This window comes from Podarcis cretensis (assembly GCF_951804945.1).
Source record: "Podarcis cretensis genome assembly, chromosome: 11".
NCBI lineage: Eukaryota > Metazoa > Chordata > Lepidosauria > Squamata > Lacertidae > Podarcis > Podarcis cretensis.
In genome coordinates, this window is record NC_137180.1 from 50,960,469 (window position 1) to 50,983,165 (window position 22,697).

Here is a 22,697-nt window from a genome sequence, read left to right on the forward strand (position 1 = left end):
AGAGTGGTGGAGCACAAGGAGTCTAAACTAAGTTACCATAGTCACTGCTTCTGCTAACCATAGTTTATTACCCAAATCATGGCTTGAACTTCCAAGTGTATAGGAATACCATGATTTAAATGTGCTTAGCACTCTTTAGGCGTAATGGCTCCAGGAGGTGAAGCAATGACTTGTCAATTCAGACACTATGCCATAGCATAGGTAGCACAATCTGTAGTTTACAACTCACTTCAAATCATGGTTTGGCAAATCACAAACCATGGTATACCAATTGAGACAGCGTACAACACCATTGTATAGCATATTCTACCATGGTTTGCCAAGTTATCAGAACTGAGAATATTAGGTATTGATAGCTCCTTTAACACTGTATATTTATCTAGTCAGTTTGAAATAAATGCTTTTTAAAAGAACCACATACTTTATTTATCATAATAAGATTTGACAGCTTTCCTGGAACTATCATGAGCTGATCTCTTTAACTTGGACTTAATTTACTGTTTATACTTGTAGCTTTAGAAATAAACAGATCATTTATAGATGAAATACAATCTGCCAAGCTCTATCACAATGAAAGCCATTTTAGAGAGAGTTACAAATGACTGCACACTCTCAAGGTTTCAATGACCACTTGTTTAATGGGTTGGTACAACACAGAGTCATTAATACAGGTCTATTTACACTGACAGCAAAATATCTTTGAGCTGTTCTTATCCCAAGAGAAACTGTAAATTAGTGAAACAATCTGCAGACTGCCTGTCTTCTTATAAGCAGAAGACAGCAAAAATAATTGCTTCAATTTGAGAATTCAAAACTAACTTTTAGTCAAAGTATGCCTATTATAATCAATTGACCTAATTAGTTATGGTCATTAAATTCTGAGTAAAAGTTAGTTGAATACATTATGCATTTGTTCTTTCCTTGCTTCCTGAAACTTAGAACACAAACTCCAAATTCTAAGCTCTACTTTGCCTAGGAAGTATAAAGCCCTTGTCTTTTCAAATTCAGTTTTCTTAGCTATGTTGGCAGACTTTCAGTAGAGTAGATTCCAGTGCACTGACCTGATCATATACAATTCAAAACCTGCATCTATTCCATATAAACCTTTACCAGTAAGATGATGTAGTTTTCTACAGTACTACCTCCGAAAGGAACAGAAAATCTCGGCATGCAATTTCTGTCCCATATATCATTTTTCTGATGTGCTGAAGGGGGAAATCACCAATAGAACCATGGTTCTGTGCACAGCCTGTGTATTGCCTATGTTCCATCTCTACGCTAGATTGTGGTATTCTAGTCTACGTATTCTCCCCCTCTCATGTCATATGTAACTCTACCATTTGTGGTGGAGGCAGAGGTGTATTTGTAGAGTCTACTGGCCCTGGGAAGAAGAGATTTGAGCCTACTGCCGCTGAGAAACTATTTAACTGTGGCTGCTCCACTTTCTCTCCTGCACAAAGGCCTTCAACTCACAGCTCTGACTTCACTGTTTGTCAGTGGCATAGAGCAGTCAGGTTAAGCTAGCTCATTTCACAGAAGTTGCAGGGGGATAGGGGATAGCAGCTAACATGTAGCCTTGTGAACTTTCTTTTCTTAAATGAAAGCTCAGAGTCTTGCTAGTGTTGCAAACGCCACCCCTTAAAATTAACCACCCTGGACATTTGCCCCACTTGTCCTCCCATAAATATGTCTCTGGGTGAAGGGTGCACAAAGGGGGAGGGAGTTATCTATCGGAAACTAGAGGAGAGTAGGTTGGAACATTTTCCCCAGTGTCCTAGTGTTCTTTCTCCCTGCCCCTAAACCATGTAATTACAACAGCTGTCTCTCCCCACTATTATCTTTGATCAGAGCTTAAGGAGTGGGGGGCAAAGGAGAGGGAAGGGAACACAGTTGCCCTGCAGGCATTCTGGTCACCTTTCTTTCAGATCAAAGGCAGGCTTATCCTTTTGTGCTACACTTCTAGGCACAAGTCGACACTTTTCTTGGCCCCAGAGCTTTCTGTGCAAAAACAAGCTCCTTACTGCTGAATTGGAGCAAATGACAATCTATGGATTCAGCAACAATCACGCTTTGGATTAACCTCATTGGATATGGTACATAACCTTACCACCCTGAAGTGATGCATATACTGTTAGACTGTGGAATAAGCAAGGAGTAATCTGTGTGCAGCATTAAAGAGCATGTTTCCGTGGGGAAAGTGCCGGGACCAAAAAAAGAGAGCTTGAATACAGAGCTTTAAAGCACATACCTGTGACCAGAAAGCATGGGGCAAAAGCTAAGCATGGATGAGCCCTAAATGCCTTGTCCCATACTGAAAATGTCAATCATGCTATCTGGGTGCCCAGCAGGTAGGTTGCTGCTGGATGGTCCCTGCAGAACCAATGCCCAGAAAATCTGATGAGGTACTAATACTCAATCAGTAGCAGCAAGTCTAGGCAACTTCATTCCATCACAAGAGATAAATTTGTACAGCTTAACTGGAGCAGTCCAGCAGCAAGCGTAATATACTTCCCCACCGCAATGACCTTTCTCATGCAGCATGGAAACGCTGTCATCACGCAAATGGTTTGCATTTTGCTGTGCTAACAGAATGAGCTGACCTTTTGTTGCACAGGTCTATACTTTAATCTCTTTTATCGGGAAAGTTCTATGCCAAGAAAACAATCTAATTCCAGTCGAAACTTTCCCAGGAGGGGTTCAAACACCCTCTACAGGAAGCCAAATCTCATGCTGGGCAACGAAGCAAGAAATTAACCTTGCCTGCAAAGAAACTGAAGAGACATTGCTTAATTTAGTCATTAGGAGCTCCACAATTAAAACAAAGCAGTGAAAACCCATTGATGTATGTAAGCCCCATTTCAGACTCTTCACAATTTTACAGGTCTTTTTCTCTTTCCCAATTTTCAAAGAATTATGAAAGCACCAACAAAAGACCCACATGTATTTCTCAGCGGGGCAACACTATTTTAACTGGTCATTTAATAACATCTGTGGAGAAGAATTTACTACTATTAAGCAAGCTCCCACATAGAGTGAAAAATGGGTGTGTGCAGTCCAAAGCACAGAGGACCTAATGCTTCATGTACTACCACAAAAACCAAACAATGCTAATAGATTTTGGTTAGAGTACAACAGATATTTATTAAACATGAAGGTCTGGGGTTGTTGTTTTTTTGTACCACCTACTCAGCACAAAAGGGGAATTCAAGAAGAAATATTATAGCATACAGCATTTTTTTTCTTTTTTGGTTCACAAAACTTTCTATCCCAAGTACCGGTAAATCTTTTCTTTCAAATAAAAAAGTGGAAGTGTTACCCAAATGGAGTACAAAGTACTGAAAACTGAGAGATCAGCCTCCCCCAATCTAGTCCTCTCTAGACCAGCCATCCAGCATGGCCAGAGTTAGGTATTATGGGAGTTATAGTCCAAAACATCTGGCAAGCACCAGACTGGGGAAGAATGCTCTAGATTATAGCCATGTTTCTAAAGAAGAATTTAATTACTCACCAAATTGCCTTTCAGACAACGGTTCTTTAAGATCTGTTTAAAAAAATGAATGAAAAGGTTCACTCTGTTGTCAACATATTTTGCAAATGAAAATGTTCTTCAGCTTGGATCCTACATGTTGTTTACATTTTAAATACATTTACATCATTTTTCTCATACACAATGTGGTTTGTAGATTTTTAAATTCTGTTGATTACATTTGTAAACCCCCCTTCACCTGAAAATCTCAGGGTGGTTCACAGAATTTTCATATATTCTAATTTCTAGTACAATTTAAAACCAAACAGGCTACAATCCTGAAAACGTGCAGTACATCACCATCCAATCCTCTTATGTTCAACCATGTTGCAAGATATAAATTTGCAATATAGCACTGGTGACAGACAGGGGGATTCTGCTTGGGGGAGATGGGAGAGTAAGCCTCCGTTGGTGTAAACTACACAGAGATGTGAGATAACCAACCCTTGTCTCCATGCTATATAAAAGGATGTTTTACTACCAATGCACTGCTTGCAGTATCAAAGCACAGAAAATATTCTATGCAAGCAATGTATAATTCCTAATGATTCCATTCCTATGCACGTAACCCACCGAATATATAATGTGATGGAGTATTTTGGAATCTACAGTAGTGCTTGGCAAAAAGCAGATATGTGCTCCTTTAGCCAGAGAAGGATTGACATGACCTTTTGGGGAACAAAATGCTTGGCACAATCCCTAATGGAGTCATTATTTGATACCACAGATTTACCAAACACCTGATGGGTGTCATCGTACCTATTTGACATTAGGCCATTCAAAGCTACATCATTAACTCCATGCTAACTCAAGCAATGAGACAGATTCAGTTTTATACCACCTTTCCCAACTATATTCTAGAAAGGCTTATGAATGAACAAACTATGGCTGACATGTACGTGAACAGGTGGTCTTGAAATGTCAAACTCAAATCTAAATTTGGTTGTTTGGTCTTGTGCACTTTAGCTTTTAAGTCCTTTTGATTGTTTTATGTTTTTACTTACGCACAATTAAAAAGTATGTTTTACTTACCAGGCCCTCCAAGGCCACTCAAGTCCTCTGAAAAAGAAAATAGAAAACTGTAACAAATATGTATTTGAGAAGCATGTTAACAGAGATTCAAGAGCAGGATTTTGCTACATCTAACAAAGTCAGAGATGGAAGGAAAGTAATGTTTACTGATAACATTTCATGATGATCTCTTTAACATGATAAACAGATAAAGCAGCTCCACCTTCAGAGTGAAAGAAAAAAATATGCAGTGGAATTTGTAAGGTAGAAATGAGAAGCTCATGCATAAATATGAGATTATGTTACATCAGCTCTGTAGATAGCATTATGGTCCAACACAGTGCACAATTCTATTTTAGCGATAGATCCCATAATCTCCTGAATTCCCAGCATACAGAATTCATCAATAAGCTCTACAACATTTGGCTGAGTTTACCTTCAGAGCATTCTACTGCAATAGATTTTCCACCTTGAGATTTAAGGAAAAAAGAAGAATACTGAAATGAAGTTCTTGATTGCATTTATGACAATCATGTTTTATAAAGAAAATGTAGAATCCAATGTAGCATTAAGGCAATCATTCTGTTCGGCTGCTACTATACATAATTTTGAACCTTGTGTTGATATACACAAGACAGCATGCTGTCAAATTAATCCTGCATGGAATCATGTAACTAATCACTTCCAAAATGTGCTCAAAAACCTACAGTCCAAGGGCAAACAAGCCATCCAATAGGACCCTACAGATAATCCTGTTGAGATCACAGCATGCCACAAATAGAAAGAAATCAAAAGAACAAGCACATGTACATGGGGAAACAGCCCCCCCCCCATGCTCTTGGATTCCAACACGTCAGCCCCAGTAACTTTTCCTCAGTCTAAGAACGGAAACTGAACGGTGGAAGGGCACCGGCGGCGGGAGGCCTCATTAGGGAAAGCGCACCTTGGTTTAAGAACGGTTTTGATTTAAGAACGGACTTCCGGAATGGATGAAGTTTGTAAACCAAGATACCACTGTATTTATTTTTTTAAAATATTTATATATCACCTCACAAGTAAGCAAGTAAGGCAGCCAAGAAACACGTTGCAGAGGAGAAAAAACCCAACCTCCATTCTGTAGCAGATGCATCATTGGTCTACCTATTGACATTCTCTATTGCACAGCCAGACAGCAAGTTACAACATACGATGTATAAAAAACTTGCATCCATATGATCAATCTTGAACTAAAGTTCTTGTTCATAATCACTTAATGTCACCTCCTAAGTCAAATCCTATGTTGATTGTGCCTGCACAGTATATACAGACACACAATACACTGAATTATAAGCCTCCTTTTGTGGTTAACATTAAATGAAAGCAATAATGAAGAAAATTGTTTTAATTCAGTGAACTGCACATTAGTTTTTTAGGCGGTCCCGACTTCACTACTCAGAACAGCATGAAGGGATTATGGCACCAATCACATACACACTTTTCATGAATGTGAACAAGTCTTAGGAACTCAAATTAACTTTTGTTATACAGTAATGGGTAGCAGACTTAGAAACTTGATAAGTGATGTAGAGATCCTATCTGCTAATCTGAAGCATCAAGTTTCTCATATGCACATGATGCTGCTGGCAAGTCTAACTATTTCCGAAATGAGTAAGCTTGGAGGTTAAGCAATTTAGACAAGGTCATAAACTTGTGTAAGTGAAAGAGGATCACGCCAAAAATCTTTATTGTACTGTATTTTTTGCTCTATAAGACACACTTTTTCCCTTCTAAAAAGTAAGGGAAAATGTGTGTGTGTCTTATGGAGCAAATGCAGGCTGCGCGGCTAAGCCAGTAGCCAGAACAGGGAGAGGGAGCGCTGTGCAGCGCTCCCTCTCCCTGTTCTAGCTTCTGGCTTAGCTGCACAAAGCCTCCGCAGGGCAGCGGGATGAAGGCAGCCCGCTGCCCTCCGGAGGCTTCACAGGCTGTCCCAGAAGCCAGAACAGCGAGACAGAGCACTGCGCAGCACTCCGTCTCGCTGTAATAGCTTCGGGGTTAGCGGCGCAAAGCCTCCGCAGGGCAGCGGGGTGCATTCATCCTGCTGCCCTCTGGAGGGCTGTCCCAGAAACCTCCGCAGGGCATGGGGATGAAGGCTCCCCGTGCCCTGCGGAGGCTTCACGCAAAGCTAGACCAGCTATCCCAGCAGCTATCCCAGAAGCCAGATCCCTCTTGCTGTTCTGGCTTCTGGGATTCAGACATTTCCCCCCCTTATTTCCTCCCCCCCAAACTAGGTGTGTCCTATCATCTGGTGCGTCCTATAGAGCGAAAAATACGGTAATTGCAAGAGTGGCTGCTATGGTGGTGTTCAGCATCAAGAGGTTGAGCCTGAAAGGTTTCATATGTTAATTTTCTTTGGGTCAAGTTTTGAGATGTACACAGCGTATCACAGCATGTCCCAGAAAAAAAGTGTCATGTGAATCATATGTGATCCAACTTCTCATTAGTAGTTCTTGATGTTTATGTACTGAACTAGATTATTATTAGCTGCTTTCCTCGAAAAAGTGACCCAAAGTGATTTACAAACACAATACGAGCACTAAAGCAAAGTAAGGTAAAGGTAAAGGTACCCCTGCCCGTACGGGCCAGTCTTGACAGACTCTGGGGTTGTGCGCCCATCTCACTCAAGAGGCCGGGGGCCAGCGCTGTCCGGAGACACTTCCGGGTCACGTGGCCAGCGTGACAAAGCTGCATCTGGCGAGCCAGCGCAGCACACGGAAACGCCGTTTACCTTCCCACCAGTAAGTGGTCCCTATTTATCTACTTGCACCCGGGGGTGCTTTCGAACTGCTAGGTTGGCAGGCGCTGGGACCGAGCAGCGGGAGCGCACCCCGCCGCGGGGATTCGAACCGCCGACCTTTCGATCGGCAAGCCCTAGGCGCTGAGGCTTTTACCCACAGCGCCACCCGCGTCCCTAAAGCAAAGTATAACCCCCCAAAAGCAATAAAACCTAAAAATACAATTATGCAGATAAAGCCCATGTGTTACAGGTCCTGCCCCATTAAAAGAAGCTGCAAATACCTGAAACCCTTCATATCAAGGGCCAAAAGTCCAGATTAAAGAGAAAGATTTTGCTCGGCATCTAAAATTAAAGATGGGAGAGCATTCCACAAGTAGGGAGCCACCACTGAAAGGCCCATTCTCATGTTGCCATCCTCCAGGTCTCGTGTAGAGGGGACACATGAAGAAGGGCATCAGATAATGATTACAGGGTCTGGTTCAGTTCCTGTGGGGAGAGCGGTCCTTGGGGTATCGGGCTTTATAGGCCAAAGCCAGCACTTTGAACTGAGCCTGGAAACTAGACTTAGATTTTCTGAATCTAGGGCGAATTTCTTAAGGAGTGGTCTTACTAACTGAAGCTCATCCAACACAACAGAGCACACTTGTGACACCATTGTTAAAGCATCTGCACTGGCTGCCCATCTATTACCGAATCAGATTCAAGGTCCTTGTGATAATTTACAAAGCCCTGACCAGCTTACGTCCAGGGTATCTGAACCTTTACATTCCAGCTCGATCACTGAGATAATCTGCCGGATCATCATTGATTGTTCCCTGAGTTGGTGAGGCTCATCTGACAAGAAGAAACCAAGCCTTTAGGGTCATGGCCCAGGACTGTGGAATACTCTTATCAGTTGAGTTCCAGCAGGTTCCATTGAACTTCTAAACATCTGCGGAAAACTTTAATATTCTGCTAGGCTTATGCAGGCGTTAAGAGAACGCCTACCAACAATAGCCAGCCAATTTCTTATTTTAACTTTATATGTAGCATTTATTGTATGGTTTTATGTACAATTGTTGTTACCGGTTAGCAACTGTGAGAGTAGGATGCTGGACTAGTTGGGTCACTGGCCTTATCCAGGAGGCCATTCTTATGTTGTAAAGCACTCTGATTTTTTTAAATCAATAGCAGTATGTATTTTTTTTATAAATAAATATATGAAACAGTGGAGTCAAGGCCCCAGCAGATGAAAGCGATTTTATCCTCAAAATGCTTTGCAAACAAGCAGAGGTGAGCCACCGTTGGTTCTACCACCTTTTTTCAGGCCAGAATGTAAAAGACCCCATTCTACCAGGAAAAGCTGGACAGCAAAATATGGATGCAATGGAGGCAGCAAAGTTTGTCACTGAGTAGGCTCACTAATGAGCACTCAACGCCAGACTCTGTTTATTACACCCAATAAAGAAGTTTCTTACCTACAACGACTTTTATCTTCCTGCTTTCTTGATTGTCTTGGTTGTTGTATACACGGCACCAATATGTACCTTGGTGTTCAGTGTCTATGCAGGAGACCTAGAAGGATATCTGGTAGGATATACTTAAACTGCATTCTCAATAATTCCATCAGTACTAAGATCAAGACTTAACAAAAAAATTGTATACCCAAAAACTCTAGAAGACTGTGCTTAGACGTCCCAAATCGTCTGCTCTGAAATCTAAGCACTGAGGTGGCAAACCTTTGTTTTATCCCTTAACACAGACAAGTGGCACATGTTCTATGTTATTTTTTGCAAGTTATTTTTTTTAAATAAACAAACCAACAAGTTTTGCTATCTTGTGGGGAGGTGATTCAGATCTGCAGATTTTGAATCCTCCTTTCACGACCTGTCCTAATACGTGGGCTCCCTTAAGTCTACTACAGGGGTGCAAAGGGCTGGGGGAAAATCTACATCTTATATGAATTTTAAGAGGGAGAGAAGAGTTTTCTAAAATAAGACTTTAGTGTCCAAGAACAAAACTGTTACCAACATTACATGAAACTAATAATATATTTGCATAGGTCACTGCGTTGGAGGATTGCATCTAGCTCTACATGAAATTTGAAGTAACGATGAACTATTAAAGACCTTGTGTGCTGTCTCTACCCACCCAGTTAATACCTTAGGAAATAGGATACATGCAATTAAACTCGCATCAGAGTTCAGTACTCCAAAGAGATTCAAGCAGATATTATCAGCATGCTAATGACAAGAGCACTAGGAAGTTAAAGAACATTTTCATTCATATATAGAATTTCAAGATCATGCTTTAAAAAGTATTTATTTCCAGGCGGCTTTTAATTTAAATTGGATAACACTGATTTATTTATTATTTATTTTCCAGACCACCTTTCCAGATGTATTTTTTTTTTATAAAGCAGAGTACAGAAAAAATGGAAAAGACATTTTAAAAACAAATCATTAAAATGTACAATTAAAAATATTAAAATGGAAAGAGTAGTAAAACTATTATATTCCGAACCAGCCATCCCACATAAACCCTCACTTACAGCTATTAAATGCAATCCTAACAGCAATAAAATATATCTCCTAATTAAAGCAGACCAACATAAAAACATGCTGGTCCCAGCTAAAAGGCAACCAGAAAGCAGCTGAAGGACCTCTCAGGGTAGCAAGTTCCACAAACAAGCAGCCATCACCCAAAATGTCCCCTCACTTGCATCCACTGTCCTCAAAATGGCCGGGAGACAAGCACCTACCACGTGGTTCATTGTCAATTTAGTAAAATGTTCCACACGGGGCTGCCTTTGAAAATGGTCTGGCGGTTGCAGCTGGTGCAGGTTGCAGCTGCTAGTGTATTAAGTGATTTGTCTTACCAGAATCAAATAAAACTCATTCTGCGCAAACTGCACTGGCTGATGGTGTGCTACTAGGTTCGATGCCATCTTGGCAATTAAGGTCTGCAAAGGGGACCCTGCTGGTTTCACAGGGCCTTCTCGGTTGTGGCATCCCAGGTACGGAATGTCCGCCTCCAGGACATTCAGCTTCCCGCATTGGTTGCCATAGACCAGACATGTTCAACTGGTCGACCGCGATCGACAGGTGCTCCATATCGATCTCGGTATTAAAAAAAGTGATCGCCTGTGTGCTCCTGATCAATCGCTCCGCGCCCCACCCCTGGCACTATGTCCCATTGCCACCGTCACCGTTTTGCAAGTTTTTTTTCCCATTCCGCAGTGGCAGAATGTTTGAAGTAGGGAGGATGACATATTGTTGTAAGAGCGATTCAGGGCAATTCCCGCCCCCCGCCAAAAGCTCAACAACTCTTGGCAATGACAATGAGTAGCTCACTGCCAGTTTTATATACTATGAGTAGCTCACTGCCAGTTTTATTATACTCTGAGTAGATCGCAGTCTCTAGAGAGTTGGACCTGCCTGCCATAGACCAAATACTCATCTTTTTCTGCAAGCATTTGGAAATACCTGAATTTATCAGGTCCTGCGATGTGGATAGCTGCTGTTGGATTTTTTTCTGATTTTAATGTTTTTAGTTTTATGGTAATAGTATTGCGTATATACCTACAGTATTTGCTGTGTACCTCCTGCCTGCCATGCTGGAAATATTACTTATGGCAATAACTCTAACAAACAAACAAAGGCAAAAGAGTTAAGACTCACCGTATAGACCTTTTTATCACCATTAGGCAGTGGAGATCCATTTCTGTACCACTGATATTGTGGCATAGGGATTCCTATAGCTCCGCACTGAAGACTCAATGTTTCCCCTACTAGCAGGTTTTGGCACTGTGGATGGATGTAAATATGTATTTTCTTTTCAGGTAAATCCGGACAGTTTCCTTAAATGCAAGATTAAGAAAGGGAATTTGAGATTCTTTAGCAGCTGATGGTAAAAACAGATGGTAAAAATATACAGCTTTCTATAATAAAAAAACCTCTTGCTTATATAAAAGCAATTTAAAAATACAACAATGTTCACGATTTGATAGTAAACAGATTTGGAACATGTGCTACCTCTTTTTAGCAGCAGACCCAAGAAAGGGGAGCTACAAAATTTGTGAAGGAGAAGAAGCAAGAAGAGTGTTTCATTGCTTCCCTGCTCACCTCCTTGCACAGCCACTTACCCCTCCCTAGTTGCTTTTCTAAAGCACATTTTAAAAGATGCTTTTAACTGTTTAAAATATATTTTGTTTTTTAATAGCACAGTTATAACTTTTTTTGTGCATTTGCCACCCTCGGAGGAAGGGTAGGATATAAACGCACACTGCCCAGGCTTGCACCCTGAGGAGGTCACTTTGCTGCTGCTAACACAGCGGCTTGACTTCACCCCTGGAGACACACTCCATTGTCTCTCGAGACAGATGGATGCCGACAACCATTTGCCACGGCAAGTGTGGAAGAGAGATTGTGAGGGTGGGTTCAGGGAGAGCGGGGAGGAGGCTCACATAGGAAATCAGCTGACAGGGGAAGGGTCCTCTTGCTACCCTATAGAGCAAAAGCAACAGCCTAGGTTTCAAACTGCATTAACTATTGAATTATCTTGCCTTAATAGATAAGCTAATTGAAAAGTTTTTTTAAAAAAAGTAAAGATCAGAACCCTGCACAGCAAGTTATTTCAAGTTAGTGACGTGCTCCTCTTTCTCCAAGGCGTTCTTAGAAACTCACATTGAGTTCCTGCATTTTGTTTCCTGTTAACGCTAAAGCATTGCCAAATATAATCTGCGTAACACACACCCACAGACTCATTCTACACAGCTCAATGCCACGGACAGTAAGGGAATAGCATCAGTCTTCCTGTTTCTTCACAGGTCGCTTGTGTATTTCTAGAGGAGTACATTGAAGGAGTTGCACTTCAGACCCAGGAATGGGAGTGGTATCAGAAGTGCTTGATTGGGAGGAGAACCATGTATGCCCACCTTGAGCTCCTTGGAGAAAAAGGTGGGCTATAAATGCAATAACTGAATAACAACAACAACCACCTGGAATTAATTAATGCATGTTCCTAAGTGTATTTAAAACAAAACGAAGCGAAAACTAAGCCTCTGTGGCCAAATATTTCTAATGCACAAACATAAGCTAGCAAGATGTTAGGTATGCACTGAATGTGTGGCACTACAGAGTGCACACATTGCACCATTAAAGCAGAGCAAGGTCTGTCAGAAGTTTTTAACTCAGTTGTTGTGGTCAATCAATCATGTGTCAGCGTGCATGGATTAAAAGGTTTAGACAACCCAGACACATGCTGCAGTTGCCACCTAACCTGTCAAGGGCTTTGGATTAAAGGTTCAACATCATCATGTACTGCATGCATTGAAACTCTCTGGTCTTCCTACAGCTCCAGATGCTCTCATTTTATACGACACGAAGAGCAGGCAGACTGTGTTCAAGAAGGTCCAACAATTGATGTGTTCTGCACGTATACAAGGCTGCTTTCATAGAAGACACCAAAATAATTTACTAGGTATTTTGTACATGTAATGGCTTCATAAGATACATTTAAAGACATCTCTTGAAGCCGTTATATACATGATACAAATAATTTCGAAACAGGAAATATTCAAAACAGAAAATTCCCCAAGATGTGCCCAACAGCCAGGTAACTGGGTTCCAGCCAAGGAATCATTTGTTCTTTCCCAGAGGCATTCCTGTTGATCATTCTCTTATTCACTACTACCACGTCAGTTCATCCATCACACAACTAAACCGATTTTCACAAATAACATGAATAATATTTCCGTATCTCTTAGGTGTTTTTAACCATATGCACACATGCTTCTTTCCCAATCTTCTACTGTTACCAATTAACCAGAGTGTGGCATATGCAGCTTTACAAACCCTGCTTAACAGCTAATCATGCCTTGACATAAATGTTGAACACAGAATAGGGGCAGGAGAAAGAATTAAATGGAAGATTGAGGAACAGCCATGCTCTGACCTCCTAAGCAAGGGAAATGTTTTGACTGCAAATCTTTTGGTCTCTATGGGCTCCTTCAGCTATAAATTCAATTAATAATAATAAAAATTAAGAAAGCCGAACAAATTAAGCGCCATATGACATCGAGACCTTCTTTTCAATTCAAACAAGCCCCTGGAAATGTAGCTATTTAAATTATCAGAAGGACATCTAATGTTAATAGAAATGGTCTATAAAGATTGTAAATTTGATTTTTTTTAATCAAAGAGAGAAACGTATAGCATCTGAACTCTCCTCCTGGGGGAGTCTTATAGCACTCCCATTTTTTCTTAACTGTAGTTCATTTGAACATGCATAAATGCAAAAATCAGTGTAACGTCAGAACAGTTTGACAATAATACGAAATCCTCTTTTAAGATCAGGTAGTCAGAAAAGACTGAAGAGCATTTCTTGCACAAACCATAGTGCTAGGAGAGTGATGACAATAATATAAACAGCTGGGGTAGGACGGCTCATTCCAGGGTCATGGCCTGCTCCCTTGTAATTGCACTGTAGTTATTACTGTTTTCCTCATATGAATACTTCCCTGGTATAATGTTACACACAAAATACTGCAGTTTTCTGCAAAAATTACAGTTATGTACTGCTTTATAATAGATTCTTCTCTGTGCAGTTTCAAGGTGGCTCATTGACCTTTGGATGCCGGGAACGCCATCAAAATTTCACAAATTACGGAACAGTTTGGCATAATTAATCATAACTTTTCCAGGGTAGTGTACTATGAACTGGGAAGTAACTTAACCTTCTGAAACCAGAAGTGTAGTCTGGTGTCTGTGGAAAAAGGGAACCTGGCAGAAGAAAATGCTCATTACGGCTGTGGATGATTCAAGCAATTTTAGTGAAACCAAAACAAGGTCACAGAACATGATTCTCAGGACCTCTCCAGACAATCAGTTTTTGGAGCAATAAATATACTCTTAGTTTTCCTTGTGGTACAGCTATGCTTTACTCAGAGTAGACCCACTGAAATTAATGAACATGACTAAGCTATGTCCATTAATCTTAGTGGGTCTAATTTGATTAAAACTTAGCTGGATACCACCCACAGTGTCTAGGTCTGTAACATTTGGAAATGGAAAATTCCGCCTCAAATCCCCACTCGGCTATCGAATTCACTATGTAGTCTGAGGCAACTCTCTCTCTCTCTCTCTCTCTCCCTCCCTCCCTCCCTCTCCATCTTATCTCATAGGCTGTGAAGCAAATACACCATCATCTTGAGCTTCATAAAGAAAAGGTAGCATATGAGAATAACAAATAATACATTGTGCAAAACCTAGACACCGTCCCTCGAGTTTGTACTTCTGTTGCAAGGTATCACATTTCCCCTGCACTCAGTGAGCTATGTTTTGTTGAGGGGAAATGCAATTATTGTCAAATTCATCTACTGAATGCTGACTGTAACAACTCTATCTACTCCACTATAGCTGCTTTAAATGTCCTCTTTTTATTGAGTGCAAGAATACTCACCCAGTCCTTAACTCAGTGGCAGACGTAGTAAAAAGTACCCCTCTCCACAATAAAGCATCATTTTGTGAATGTTTCACTTCTAGTTTTTCAGGGGTGTGGGGATTTGGGGGGGGGGGTTGAACCTGCACGTTCCCCCTCTCAGTTTGGGAGAACATATCTAAACTGAATACATTTTTTTTTGACAGAGGTGAACTATCTCCTCCCAATGCCTCACAACCATTCCATGAAGCTCATGGTATCATACTATTGACACATCTTCAATCCCTACCTGGAGATGCCAGAAATTGAATCTGGGACCTTCTGCATTCAAAGCAAGTGCTCTACCACTAATAATAATTTTATACCCCACCCATCTGGCTGGGTTGTCCCAACCACTGAGCTATGGTCCTATTTGTATGTGTGCTTGCCTGCTCAAGCAGAGGCTGACTGGGGTGGGGAGAACAATAAATCATGCAGAGATTATCACAAAATATCACAAAAATGACTTTGGGACTTACATTGACTGAACATCTGAATAAGCCCTAGATTAGGGAAGACCAAAAGAGACTGAAGGGTAGGAGGGGATCTGAACATATACTTTAATTGTAACTCGGGGCCCATTTATGCAGCCAGTGGAATCAAATGGCTATGCTTTTTATAGACTGAATCACCTCAGCCTCTAGGTGGTGGCAAGTCTGAATGCTTCCCTAATGAGGAAATACCTCCCTCCACAAAGAAAGCTAAGATGTCAGGCAAAGGCCACACTCGTGACAAGTGGCTTTTTATTATGTGGGGCATTTACCCTCTGCACCTTTAACATTATGCACAACATTAACCCTCTGCTCCTGCTAAGTGAGGTGGTAAGCCTCAGGAAAAGCATTTCCATTTGATTCTACTACTTATAGGAAGTGGCTGCAAGTTGAAACAAAGCAGAAAAAAGAGGGGGGAACAATCCTGTTCTCAAGACGGAGGCATGGAGAACAACAGACAGGAGCACCTGTACTTTCTGGAAGCAGGAACTATAGAGCAGGAGGAAAATTCCATCATCAGTGGCTCTACGCCGGTCTGAGACATTCTTTACAATCATTACCAAGAGAAGAAAAAACAGTAACACGTAAGCAGCCATAACCCACTGGCCGCAAAGACCCAAAAGCATCATCGTCGCAGCAGAATGCTTTTATTGTATGACATACGTTTCCTAACTCACCATGGCAAGCTCCTTGGATTTCGCAGACATCAAGCTGTGCCCACTGGCTGAACTGGTAAGTATAGTCACTGTTTACTCGGCATATGTAAAAACCAGCATCCTCTGCACTTACTTGGTTGAGCACCAGTTCTTGGGTATTGCCACGTGGAACCTGAGTTAGAAACAAAAATAATAAAATGCAAATTGCAACGATGGAGGATAAAGCACAATAGTACTTGCTTTTTCATACAAGAACTATAATCAAATATGAACATTAAAGGAGCTATGCTGGATCAGGCCAAAGGTCCATGTAGTCCAACATTCTGTTATCCAAGTGGCCAACTAGACTCTATAGGAAGCTTGGAAGTGGGACCTGAATACCACAGCACTCTCCCCACGTTATTCCAGCAACTGACATTCAGAAGCAAGCCAGCAGAGGCAGAATATAGCAATCATAGCTAAAAAAAAGTCTTATCATCAAAGAATTCATCAAGAATTTCAAGCCATACAAGTTAATAGCCTGTGGGAGGGAATTCCAATTCTGTTCAGGAAATGCCATAGTTTTAATTATGCACTGTGCAATTAATTATTTTATTTTGGCTATCTTGGATCTTCCAATAGTCAGCCTCTTTGGATGGCCATGAGTACTAGTATTTCCAATTTGTCCACATCATTTGTAATTGAATAAACCTCACTTTTTCAAAAAGAAAAAGGCCAAATGTTTATAGGCGAGTTGCTCTAATTCCCTGGCCATTCTGGTGCCCTTTTCTGAATCTTTTCTAGATCTACAATATCCTTTTAGAGGTGAAGCAACCAGAACTGTACACAACATTCCAAGTATGGTCTCACCATTGGTTTGCAGAATGGCATTATGATATTGGCAGTTTTATTTACCAGCTAAGAATAATGACCATTTTGCTTCACAGTTTACTTATCACCACTCCCGTTATTCCCAGAGCTTCCTCATAAATTGATTTACCGCTTTGCTTTCTTTGAACCACTGATAATGAAGAAGTGGATAACCAGCTGCCCAGCAGCTTAGCTTCACTGTCTGGCCAGATAGAACAGCTTGAGATTCTGGTTCTACAACTATCATTATACCTGTAAAAAAAGAAAAGACAAGCCATGTTTAATACGGAAGATTAAACAATTTACATTTGATGTTTTATTATTAACATAATTGTGAATTGTTTGCAAGACAATTTGTGAATAAAGTCCTGTTACTTCTTTTGTTAGACATCTCACTGGCTTTTGATATCATTGTGTCAGCCGAACCCAAGCTGGAGGTTTGGTACTCCCAATCAAACCATGGGTGGTAAATCAAGAACAAACCTTGACTTGGAAATATCTCTAGTGAGAAACAAACCACATGGCCGGGTTCAGATGACAAAGCAAGCCCAAGCCTCTCGTGTGGCCAGAATCACAGACTTTAAAGCAGCATGTTTGTTGCTTGTTTGCACTAAACTGCAGTTAAACATTAACTATGGATTTACATGACATATGATCCGTGCCATGCTAGCTTGAACTTAAGAATCGCGGCTAGAGGGTAGTTAACTAGGTTGTTATCTCTATGCATGCCATTAAAATATTGTGAGAACAGTGCCCATATTTTAGGTAAGGTAAAAGGTAAAGAACCCCTGGATGGCTAAGTCCAGTCAAAGGCAACTATGGGGTGTGGCACTCATCTTGCTTCAGGCCAGCTTTCCGGGTCATGTGGCCAGCATGACTAAATTGCTTCTGGCGCAATGGAACACTGACGGAAACCAGAGCGCACGGAAAGGCCATTTACCTTCCCGCCCTAGCACTGGTTTACTTTCGAACTGCTAGGTTGGCAGAAGCTGGGACAGAGCATCGGGAACTCACTCCGTAACAGGTATTCAAACTGCCAACCTTACAATCGGCAACCTCAAGAGTCTCAGTGGTTTAGACCACAGCGCCAACGAAGACCTTAAGCCAACAAAGGTGAATAAAATCACAACAATGAAGACTTTGACCTCTATATTGCATTGGCAGATGGTCATTAAATTCAATTTGCTCTCTACACAGTCAAGGTTACAATGTCAACATATGCAAGCAGAATATTTCTCATTTGCCTGGAATTTTGATGGGATTGCTGTTATAGAACTCTCAGAAGGAGCACCTGTTTTTATTCAGCACTACTGCAAAGTGGCAACATTATAGCCACATTCACCTTAATGGTCTGTGGCTGATAAGCAACCCCATCCTTTGTGTATACACAGATGTACAAACAGAGTAGCTTGAACTGACATAGCTAAAGTAATCAACCAGCATGGCACACCTATCTTATTCTGTTGTGAAATAAAATTCCATTCATGATTCATGCATTGCTATGGAGGGGGCATTTGCCTTCATGATGATGGATTCTCCTTCTGCCTGGCCTAGACATGTTTCAGACTGCCCTCTTCCCCAACCAATTCTACTTTTAAAATGGCTTTTGATCTGATTTCATTTAGATGTAAATTCTGACCCATCGGTTTGTATTTACTTTTTAATACTGAAGATGAAGATGTAAACAATCTCTGTACTTCACTCATTCACAGTCACAGTTATATTTTTTATTTGCCTTTGATTGCCTTTGATTTTTATTTGCCTTTGATTGATCTGTACATCCTATTTGATTTTTTTCTCTTACTAAACACACAGACACATTCCTCCTCTCTAATCTGACTCTATTTCCAAATATAAACAAATGATATCAAACAGGCATGTGAAGTCGCATACGGAACAACTAATTTGAAACAAGAAATATATAAAGTAAGAAATATTATGAATGGCAACGTTTTGCGAATTTTTCTTTATGTGATCTAACAGAAGAAAGGGAGCGATTTTGCCCCACCCGCTTTTTATTTCTCTTTCTTGTTTGGTTATTGATAACGGATTTTAATTCTGGTTTCTGATAACTTGACAATGTTTAACTTGTTTTAAGACTCAACTGGTAATATTTAGAAAGCTTAGCATTGGTTACTCTGCAACAAGGAGGTGTTTTCTATGATACTAGGTGTTTAAATGGTAAATTATACAGAAACCTTAAATGAGTCCAAAAATGTTGGACATCTCAATAGTTTGAGGGGCCTTAAAGCCCTAAGTAATAAATTATAATTATAATTATATTACTAAAAAAGGAGGGGGAGAGAAAGACAGCTTTGTGGAGCTAAAATTCACATGAGAGATGTTCCATGTCCTCCTGTCCATCATGCATCCTGCAGCAGCCTTGGACTAAAACAAGGGTTTTCTACAGTACCACCAATAAAGGTGACGGATTCTCACACCAGAGGTCCAGTACACACTGCAGTCACTGCATGCAAGGCCAACTCAACACCTTAAGGCAAGATGCTACACTGATATGGTGCCAACTAAAAGAGCCTAATTTGCACGCATGCTATTTCCTACCACATTCTGTATTAAGACTCTTTCAAGACACAGACTCATGGCTTTACCAGCAGTCAACTCCCCCACTCTGCCTTATTTACCATTTTTGTTTTGCATGATGAAGAGGTCTGGAGAATTCAAAAGCCTGCACATTATTTCATGATACTGTGGTTGGCCTGACAAACGTATTGCCCTGATATGCATGGGATTTTTCTTATGGGCCAATACTGTTACCTTTACTTTTCATGTGACTCGTATAGCTGTCATTCCACCCCATCCTAAATACTTATTTGCCTGTGTGGCAGCTCACTGCATCAGAACCCTGGCTTCCGAAAGTCTGCTTTATATTTTGTCTTTAGCATACCCTAAGTACACTGGGTCATGGATTGCCAGGTTACATATGTTAAATCTAGTGAGGTGGACTGTGGTCCACAAAATCTTCTTCCATAATATATTTGCCAATACAGTGGTACCTCGGTTTAAGAACAGTCCTGTTTACGAACGATTCGGTTTACGAACTCCACAAAAGAGGAAGTAGTGTCCAGATTTGAGAATTTTACCTTGGTCTAAGAACGGAATCCGAATGGTGGAAGGGCACCGGCAGCAAGAAGCCTTATTAGGGAAAGCGTGTCTCGGTTTAAGAACGGTTTCAGTTTAAGAACGGACTTCCGGAATGGATTAAGTTCATAAACCAGGGTACCACTGTATTTATTCTTGCTGCAAGAGACTAAAATGGCTACCAGTCTGGAAAATGTTGCGCTTAGCATAAAAGTAGCCTGACTCTGAGTCTGCACGTGTAGACCTTTAAAGTCTCCCTCCCAACAGGTGAAGAAAGCTGAAGGGCCTTTGATAGCTCCAAAACAAGACAGGTAACTGAAATGAGAGGAGAAAGCTGACCACTCACCCTTCCTTCCCTCCCAGTTATGATTTTAGCCTCCAATATTTTCTTGCCTGTTGGTGGAAGCCTTCCAAGTTCTGAACCAGAAGAGCCAAACCACTTTCCAAATTTTCAACATAACACATAACTCAGATTTAGCAGAACCATAAACTCACTTGGGGGGTTGAGACACTGAAGTGCCTCAGTGTGTTCTAAAGCCTGTAGCAATTCTGTCAGCTCCAACACAGTGCAACCTCTCTCTCCCATTAGTTGAAGAAGACTCCAGCTTGGACTTCCTTCAGGCTCCAGTACTTGGAGAGAACACTGTTCCAATTCCAGGGAACTGCAAAGAATCATAAAATATAAAAAAGAAAATATTTTTATATTTATATAATTATGAAAGGTAAAAAGGTAAAGGACCCCTGGACAGTTAAGTCCAGTCAAAGGTGACTATGGGGATGCAGTGCTCATCTCGCAGAGCAACGGGAGCTCACCTCACCATGGGGATTCAAACCAACAACCTTCTGATCGGCAAGCCCAAGAGGCTCAGTGGTTTAGACCACAGTGCCACCCACATCCCACTATGATATGACTATGACTAATTATGGGACTAAAAACCTTTCTCCCCTAGAACATGTCTCAAAAACGAGTTCTGGTGCTAGAGTGAAATATGTGAATGTAGACTGCCCAGCTATTTATATCAAACACTTCCTCAATACAACTTCTCGGTTCCTTTTAACAAGAATATGATTCTGTATTTACAGTGATGCTTTAAGCCCCATATTTACTTAACTCTTTTGTCTATAATATTCCAGCTTATCATTAGCCTCATTTCTAGAGAGTGTATATTTACTTTGATGAAGGATTCATGCAATGTTATGAATCCCAGTATCAGAATACTGTTGCTCACAATTTGGCTATCTTGGACAACAGAACAAACTGAAGTGGGAAACCTGCCATCCAGAGGCTACTACCGCCCCCCCCCCCCGATCGTCCCAGTGCCCTCCAGGGGGCGGTATCATCCACTTTGGGAACCACTGGGCTGGATGATCCTCAGAGTCCCTTCCAACTCTATGATTCTATGAAATTGTTGAAATAAATACACTGCATTGCAGGGGGTGGACTGGATGACTCTTGGGGTCCCTTCTGACTCTGCAATCCTATGATTCTAAGAAATGTAATAATTGTGTTTAGCTGATTATATTTTTTATCATGATGGGTTCCTTTGGGAAGAAACATAAGAGTCCAATATGTTATCCTTTAAATGCTGCCTTGATTCAAAAACCCATTAAAGGAAGCCTAAAGGATAGCTGCCATGGCTATGCTCTACCTGCACTGTCAGGTCTTTCCCCCATTCGCTTTCCAATGAAGTTTTCTATTGTTCTACTTTTACTGTCTGCTTTTCCAAGATCCACCTGAAAATTATTTTTATTGGAATACTTTGAAATAAGTTAAGACATGACAGCTCAATAGCACACACTTCTCTTGTGCTATTTAAATATTAAAGGGGGAAAGGTACTGAAAATTATTAATATACCATTTTAGCATGCCTGAAGAGCTGGGCAGATAAATATATAGCTGCCACACACACACTCCCCAAAAAATTAATTACAACTTTGATTTTAGATTTGGCCACTGTTGCATCCCTCCCAGTTGCCTAATTTGATTTGTGCTTTGTCCATTCATTAAGTTGCCCATTCATTTTATGAAAGCATGCATTCCTAAAAGGGACATGTCTTCCATTGCGAAACACATACTGTGGTGTAAATCCTTCCAGGAAAACCCAAACCCCATTATCACTTCTTTTGGCCCTTAGAAACAGTGAAGAGTTTGTGATAACCTTGGGGGAGCCTGATCTTCCTCCTGGTCCCACCTCTTGAAAGCCAATCTATTATTTTTGTTGGGTTGGCATCTGTCTGTCTCAGGAGTCAATGGAGAAGTGCGCATTTGGCAGAATTGCAGTGCCTGCTGTGGCTGTAAATAACACCCCCCAACAACAACATAGCAGGGGTCACAATGCAGCATATAGAAGTGAACTCAGTCATGGGTGTAGCCAGGATTTTTGTGGGGGGTGGCGGCTTTTGAGGGCAGAACCTCAGATTTATACGGATTTTGATTAGGGGAAGACAGCTCCCTGCCCCTGCCCCCATAAACTCAGCACACATTAAACAGTCATTTCAAGAGCATCATGCAAACATATCCTTCTGAGCACTGGACCCTGCTTAGCTTTGCAAATGTGCAGGCACTTTTTTGTTTTAGTTTAGCCTTCATATATGGTTCATTTTGCATAGCTTAAATCCCTGCATGTTTTACGTAAACTAAACCACTCAGAATTCCATTATTACATCCATCAAAACTTCAACAACACTGTTGAATTTGTCTTAATGCTGTCAACGTTTTCAAGTATACACAATTCCCCCCCCCCCATATATTCCATAAACATGCCCTGTCTTCTTTAAATGCATGTTCTTCTTGTTCTCTTATTCTATATGTTAGGTCCGCAAGCTGCACATAT

At 41.0% G+C, this 22,697-nt stretch overlaps 1 protein-coding gene across 4 annotated transcripts in view; it reads right to left on the reverse strand.

Moving 5' to 3' along the window:
• MALT1 (MALT1 paracaspase) overlaps positions 1 to 22,697 on the reverse strand; it is a 41,519-nt gene that overhangs the window by 16,927 nt on the left and 1,895 nt on the right. For 3 of the 4 annotated variants that reach the window (XM_079994817.1, XM_079994814.1, XM_079994816.1), the window contains exons 2-9: positions 20,359 to 20,525; positions 16,895 to 17,016; positions 15,937 to 16,087; positions 10,970 to 11,148; positions 8,768 to 8,864; positions 4,974 to 5,006; positions 4,559 to 4,585; positions 3,509 to 3,541 (exon numbers count right to left, since the gene is read on the reverse strand). In XM_079994817.1, coding sequence (XP_079850943.1) covers positions 3,509 to 3,541; positions 4,559 to 4,585; positions 4,974 to 5,006; positions 8,768 to 8,864; positions 10,970 to 11,148; positions 15,937 to 16,087; positions 16,895 to 17,016; positions 20,359 to 20,449 — 733 coding nt within the window. In that variant the 5' untranslated portion in view covers positions 20,450 to 20,525. The remainder of the gene's footprint in view (positions 1 to 3,508; positions 3,542 to 4,558; positions 4,586 to 4,973; positions 5,007 to 8,767; positions 8,865 to 10,969; positions 11,149 to 15,936; positions 16,088 to 16,894; positions 17,017 to 20,358; positions 20,526 to 22,697) is intronic. The other variant, XM_079994815.1, reaches the window with a different exon arrangement.